The 7,086-nt window shown below is 36.6% G+C and overlaps 1 protein-coding gene across 2 annotated transcripts in view; it reads right to left on the bottom strand.

Moving 5' to 3' along the window:
• The window catches only part of cep290 (centrosomal protein 290), a 43,036-nt gene that overhangs the window by 21,235 nt on the left and 14,715 nt on the right, over positions 1 to 7,086 (bottom strand). The window contains exons 1-12 of one of the 2 annotated variants that reach the window (XM_026365327.1): positions 6,820 to 7,082; positions 6,442 to 6,519; positions 6,183 to 6,252; positions 6,032 to 6,078; positions 5,413 to 5,547; positions 5,009 to 5,062; positions 2,554 to 2,700; positions 2,228 to 2,410; positions 1,960 to 2,049; positions 1,587 to 1,709; positions 569 to 692; positions 189 to 361 (exon numbers count right to left, since the gene is read on the bottom strand). In XM_026365327.1, the coding sequence (XP_026221112.1) occupies positions 189 to 361; positions 569 to 692; positions 1,587 to 1,709; positions 1,960 to 2,049; positions 2,228 to 2,410; positions 2,554 to 2,700; positions 5,009 to 5,062; positions 5,413 to 5,547; positions 6,032 to 6,078; positions 6,183 to 6,252; positions 6,442 to 6,519; positions 6,820 to 6,918 (1,323 nt within the window). In that variant the 5' untranslated portion in view covers positions 6,919 to 7,082. Of the gene's footprint in view, positions 1 to 188; positions 362 to 568; positions 693 to 1,586; positions 1,710 to 1,959; positions 2,050 to 2,227; positions 2,411 to 2,553; positions 2,701 to 5,008; positions 5,063 to 5,412; positions 5,548 to 6,031; positions 6,079 to 6,182; positions 6,253 to 6,441; positions 6,520 to 6,819; positions 7,083 to 7,086 lie in introns of those variants that run through there. The other variant, XM_026365328.1, reaches the window with a different exon arrangement.

Raw genomic sequence — 7,086 nt, forward strand, 5'->3', positions numbered from 1 at the left:
AACACTTAGCTTGTACACCCAAAAAGCATGCTGATCACACCACAGTCATGGAAAGAGGTGACGCATTAATGAAGAAGTCTTGTTTCTTGGAATTTAATTGGTAATTAATTTGATCCGGATTAAAAAAATCTTTGATGTAAGCCAAAAGTAACAAACAAAAGAGAAAGAGAGGGTATTTGTAGACTTACAGACTCATACTGGCTCAAGCGGGTTGAAGCCTCAATAAGCGCTTTGTCTTTTTCCTCAGCATGAGCTTCGGCAAGCTTTACCGCCTGTTCTGCTTCCACTGCTCTTGTCTCTGCAGCTTCCAGCTTAGACTTCAGTTCTTCAATCCTTCTGTGCTGAATGGACGATGGTAGGCCTTGGACAAAAAAGGAAATAATTTATTTAATATTTCTGGCACATATTACACACATTAAAAACAAACTGTATATAAACTTCTGCAACACGTATTCTTTATACAATGTTTTCATGATGTTTCCATATTTGTTTAATTAACTGATTAATTATTTAGTCATAGAATGTACCTTAGTGTTTAGTTAGGAATATTAAGCAGGGATTCACCCACCTCTGTCTTTCTTCGTGGACGTCTTTAATTCCTGAATGAGCAAGGCGTACTTCTCCATTTCCCCTGTATACTGCTCCACTTGCTCGCTTAGCATCTTGATTTGATTATCCCTCTCTTGAACAGACTTTAGGACAATTAACAACACTTTAAACAATGAAAATGCATGTGTGTAATGTGTTATCTATGTCGGCTGAGCATGGTTGTGAATTATCAACACTTTCATCATTCTTCATTAAGGCAAGTTTATGAAATAAAAACAGGGGAGGCTAAGGGTAAGAGGCCCATCAAAGATGGAACTTACACCACAGAGTTCATATATGACCTAGCCCAGGACAGCAAAAGAAATGGAAGAGAGGACAGGATGATAAAACATGGCAAAACAGAGAGAGAAAGCAGCAAAGTAGGAAAAATTGCAAACAGATGAAAGAACATGATAAGAAAATCACCTCCAAGTCAGGATTTCCATAATCAACACACAATGAATAAAGTCAGACACAATGACTTTCCACATTCTAATCAGGGTTTGGTAGGATTATTGTCTGGAGCCAAGTGTTACAGTTCAAGCGTTTTGATTTAATGTGCCAAAACCCTACAGGTGATACTGCTTTACCAGATTTAATTTAAATTCTTGTGCCTTCCTCTGTCCAAATGTGATGCTTACTGAAAATATGTCATTAAATCAAATAATGAGTTTATTTTAAAATATCTTGTCTTTCACACAAGCAACAAAATGTTATATATTAAGTCTATTTTAAAAGAGAATTTACAATATCTCTAAGCACAGCTGTTTTTTTTCCTCGACATATTTTGCTATGCAAAGTGCTGCACAATCTATAAACCATTCTTGCATGTGTAGTGTTCAGGTTGTCGCGTTAATAAAATTTGTCTATGAGACACATGAACCACAGTGATAACATAATGACTTAGATTCAGTGCACAGAAATGGCATGAGATGACATGTGACACATATGTACAGTACTGTACATTCAAAGAAAGTTTATTCAGTTTTAATACAGACCTGCTGCAAGGCAATAATGTTGCTTTTGTCCAGGTCCAATTGGGCTGAACGCAGCTTTTCCCTCAGGTCACGGATCATTTGCTGGTACACTACAATTTCATCATCCTTTGCAGAGAGCACTCTCTATATATGAGGAAAGAAACCATGTAGGCCCAGTGGATGAAGCATAAGAATGACAATGCTATTTTTTTACAATACAATTACAATACTACTTGCTAATATTTACTCTGAAGAGTTTAGACAAAACTAGTGCTGTTCCAACTGTCCACTCACTAAACTTCACCGAGATTCATAGGTAAAGAACAAACTACTCACTATTCTGAATTTGAATCTCACGTACATGAGATTTGAGGACATTTGATTGAACACCCACCTTCCACTCCTCCACTTTGGCATTGACCGCTGCCATAATTGGGTCACCCTCTTCTGTCATGCTATGTATCTTATCTGATAACTCTCTGACCTGCACATTAAGCACACACAGACACAGGTGGAAACTCACTGTTGCATAGATAGTATTGAACATATTGTTATAATATTGTGCTTCAAAAAAAAAAAAAAAAAAAAAAAAAAAAAAAAAAAAAAAAAAAGCTGTGACAGTTCCATTCCAGTCTTTTATGAGTACACTGAGGAATCCTTACTTGCAGCTTTGCGTGATCTCTCTCTTTCCTGAGCTGGTCCATAATAGAGTCTGTCTGCTGTACAACAATCTTCATCTTGTTGTACTCATCTGTCATTTTGTCCATCTCCTTCACCGACTCCTCTAGACTTTTCTGCATCTGCTCATTTTGTGTCTTCAGGTACAAGTTTTCGTCCTCGGTTCGCTAATTGACACAAATTAAAAAAAATGTATAACAAATTTAATTTGTAGGCCTGTGCATGCTACAAAAACCAGGTAATAAAAAGAGATAAAAGCCAAACAAATGAGTAGTAAGAAGCTGAGTTATTTACTGAAAATAGCTAGTACCTGAAGGTCATCCAGGCATTGGTAGAGCTGGCGGTTGGCCAAATTGAGCTTCTTCTGGATCTCTGCGTTCTCGTCTCTGGATGTGGCTGGCTCTTTTTGGTCCAGTTCTCCACGGTAGAAGTCCACGTCATGCCGCAGCTGCTCATTCTGTTGTGGTACAAAGTCGTAGTCTCAGAAAAGTATCTGATTTCCATGTCATACGCTGGGCAAGGCCAGGAAAAATGTATAAAACACATTTTATAACTATACTATTACTAATAGTACGATGTCGTTTTAAAAACGAGGATGATTTTTGTCTTAGGACTTTTTCTAATTTTATCGTACATGACACTGAATGGAATGTCTTTGTCCGTCTGGGTGTTAGTTGTTTGGAACAATTTTTAAGATGTCAGTTTGGACAGTTTTACATATGTTATACTTAACTTTTTATGTATGACAGTTCAAAATCTGCCAGGAACAGCAGATGTAAATGAGCCTTTTGGATGCCTCTAGCACATTTGCAGTGAGGTTTCATAATATGCGACGTCCCTTTGTCAAACAAAGTTAAGTGTAGTGGATTACCTAACACCTTTATTCTACTTACTATACTACTAATACTATATAACTTATACTTCGTTTTAAGAAGGAAAAGCCTATTTTACTTTACACTAAAATACCAACAGTGGCAACAAGTATGTGAACACTTTGGAATTACCTGTTTTCTTTTGCTTTCATTTGTTTGTTTTAATTTAATTGGTCATAAAAAGTGACCAGACGATCTAAGGCTATGTTCACATTAGAGATCTTAATGCTCATTAGCATTTTTTAAGCCAATTAGAATTTTTTTTAATGCTGATGATTGATATTCATGTGTAAATGATGTAAATGACAAATATCCAGCTTCATTTTGACAATGGACGTACTGGGAAACATGGGATATGAATCAGATTTCTATTTAAGCTATTAGAACACAACCAATTATAATCTTTCTTGCCTTTATTGATCCAAAAGTGCATCATTGGATTTAATAACTGGTTAAAACCTCCTAAAGCATTGCTTCTGGTAGCATACTTCTCCTTCTCCTGCATATTAGATGAGCACAAAGCTCAGAATGGATTTTGGACCAAATTCTTCAAAAGTTCAGTCATGTTCTTAGGATGTCTGGTGTGAACAGTTCTCTTTAAATCATTCAACAGCATCACAGTGTGTATGTAAACTATATGATCCTTGAGTGGACAAATGTCCTGTATCCACACATGCCTCGAGCATCCTACAGTTAAAAATCCAGAATCAACCTAAAGCTAGACTGCCCACAGATTTCTTCAAATTATCCTTATAAAAGTCAATATAATCTTTTCCTTATGGTCTCGTGCATGCAAGCAGGGTTTCCTGAGCCTGAAGCAGCAAAGCAAAGCAAAGCAGCCCCAAATTATGGCCCCATGTTTAACTGTTACCACTTTAAATGTAGGGTTGAAGACGTCTCCTTTCTTGCACCAAACAAAAGCCCAAATAGCTCAGGTTTGGTCTCATCAGACCAAGGACTTCCAAATCTTAACAGTCAACAAGAGGCCAGTTGAGAATCAATGACCTTGGCAGTGATCTCAGGATTTTTGTTGACATCTCTATTTTCTTTGCACTTTATACTACATTCAAGTTTGTTTCCAACAGAATTTTTATTGTTGTGCTTTGCAATGTACAGCCGTTCTAGACCCTGTGAAACACACACACTAGAAAAGTAGTAAAGCATTTTCCTTTAAGATGAGCATCTACCATCTTATTTCTGAGTTCCACACTGATTTCTTTACTTTTCAGCATGATGAAATTACTTCTTACCAAGAACGTAGGAGTAGCCCCTCTCAATTAGGTGTTCAAGTGCCACTAGCCCTGTTCATGGATGTCTTTCAAGTAAAGTTCAATGTGAATTGACCATTCAGCTATAGTTTGACTGATTGGTAAGCGTGTCAAAGATTTTTTTAATCACACAGGGGCTTACTTAATACTTTTGACCACCAGATATAAAGCAAACCTGAATATTTATTTTACATTCCAAAATGTACCAACTAGGGTCCTTAACACTGATGAATGTTTTACTATGTATACTATCCACAGTTCTTCAACTAATTTGTTTGTCTTTAACTGTGAGAGCAGACTAAAAATTAAATTAGCCAATTAAACAAATGGAATTAGATTAATGCCTAGGTCACATTCTATATGATCTAAAGAGTAACAGGTAACGACAAAACGGTCACATAAGTTGCCACTGTCCATTTCTTACCTTCTTCTTAAGCTTTTTTAACTATGGCAATGGAAGAGAAAAAGATGAAAAAAATGATGAAATTTGAAAAGGCATTCATAAGAGCATATGAGACATTTATAAAGGAAGTACAAAAGGTTAAGTCACTTAGGATGAAGTGATGAATGAAAAGACTGCTTCAAGCTTTGTGATGTGTATAATGTAATACCAGTTGCTACATACCTCTCTCTTTAGCTTCTTTACCTCATCCTCAGCTTCCTCTGCTCGCACAACCAACTTGAAAACAAAACAGAGAGTGCAAAATTAAGACATGAAGTTAACAGCTGAATAGCACACTTTTTCCAGTGTATTAAAAGAGTAGTAATGAATGGAAAGTAACCAGAGGCAGACCTAATGACAGACCTAATGACACTACCTAACAAAGGATTATTTGTTTAAATGTAATCTCTCTGTAACTCACTGGTATCTCTTTCCGTGAATAACATAAAAAAAGTCCAGTAACATCAGCAAAATGTCAACACAGTGCTTGCAAACTAATAAACTAACATTTGTAAGTCATCCAAGGACTCAATATTGAATCCATAATCCTATTCTATGCATGAACATTATGGGAAACATGCTCGTACCTCCTCAATAGTTTTCTTATCCTTGCCCATTTCTTTATTTAACTGGGTCAACTCCTTCTCCTTCTGTTCCAGCTGAGTCTCGAGCTGCCAAATCTCATCTCTCAGAAAGCGGGTGTCTGGCCCAGTGTTAGAGTGCTGCGCCGCACAGACCGAGAAACAACAAATACAAACACCCAAGAAACCTTTTAGTCATGCATCACCTCCACCTGTGTACAATATTAATATATGCATATACTGCCAATTACACATGCAAACATGAACTTTCTCTTTATAAAGAAAACAATCAGCACAAATTTTGATGACATACAAACCTTAGAAAATTTAAATAATAAGCGAGTTGACACTAGAAGTATAGGCTGTATGTAAGGAATTAGCTGTAATCTCCTTAGATGCTGTCTTTCATTGGTCCATACTACCAATCCCTTTGTACCCTGGGTTGTACTCTATGATTGGCTAAAGGATTTGGCCCTACTACCGGAAGTAGTGATATGAAGGGTGATTTCCAATCAAACACGGTGATGTACATTTTTACATTTATAGTAACATAGAGTAATAAATCATATGCAAGTATGCAGATATAATATAGACAACTAAACATACAGTTTGTATTAAACATTACCTTTAGCTCTTGCTCCAGCACTGACACCTTATCACGTAATTCCTTCTCTATAGTAGAAAAATCATTATTAACAATGCAAATATTGCTGTAAGTTGATGAAATTTAAACAGATGAAATATTTTGAAAAATTAAATGTTATCTCTGGACTAACCAATCTTTCCATGTTTCATACCCTCGGTCGTAAGGAAGTTGTCGATGAGCTTGACTTGATGATCCTTAATCTAACACACAAGTGAAGAGAAGATAGTTAGATCTAAAATTATGATTTAATATTATTTGAAGCAGCATATTCCTCTGCCAATATAATAATAAGATCTACACTGTGAATTACACCAATAGCGCTTGCTTCTTGGAATACATTACAATATATTAAAGGTATGCTGGGATATCACAATAACAACATTAAACACCTTGAGTACGGCCTGAAACACTCTGAAGACTTGAATAATATCCTCTGGAGCCTTATCCTCCACCTCCCATTGCTCTGCCTGTAATTTGAAAAACAGCACAATGTATCCCATTCAAAACAATGATGATATTCTCACACAGGACAACAGCCTGGATCTAAACACTGACATTGACAAAAGACAAAAAAGGCATAAGGAAACTTTGTGAGGCATCAAGTGACAACAGAAGAAACACCTTATTTTTTCTAAAGTTATTTAGACAGTTGTTCTTCTTTGTGTGAGTAACCGTAGCTAAACATACTGAGCCCTAAATATCGGACTAATTTGAGCTGTTATTTGACACTGTAACTCAGTGAAGTAACATTATGGACACTTAGTTACCGAAACAAACATCCTGAAGAGCTCTTCGACGTCTCCATTATTCTCGAGAGTTGCTGGATGAATTTTCATCACTTTATCCCACTCAAAAGTATCAGACATCGTGGCGTTTTGTAAATAATAAGCGCTAACCACGAGTAGAGCACACACTGCAAGCTTTGTGTTAGGTTAGCCAGCTAATGCTAACTGTTTGGGGAGCTACAGCCAAACATTGCTCCAGATCGGTCGTATTCTTTCATTAAATGAATGCTAACGTTAGGTTAGGTTGAA

Source organism: Anabas testudineus, chromosome 6, assembly GCF_900324465.2.
Source record: "Anabas testudineus chromosome 6, fAnaTes1.2, whole genome shotgun sequence".
In the NCBI taxonomy this organism is placed as follows: Eukaryota; Metazoa; Chordata; class Actinopteri; order Anabantiformes; family Anabantidae; genus Anabas; species Anabas testudineus.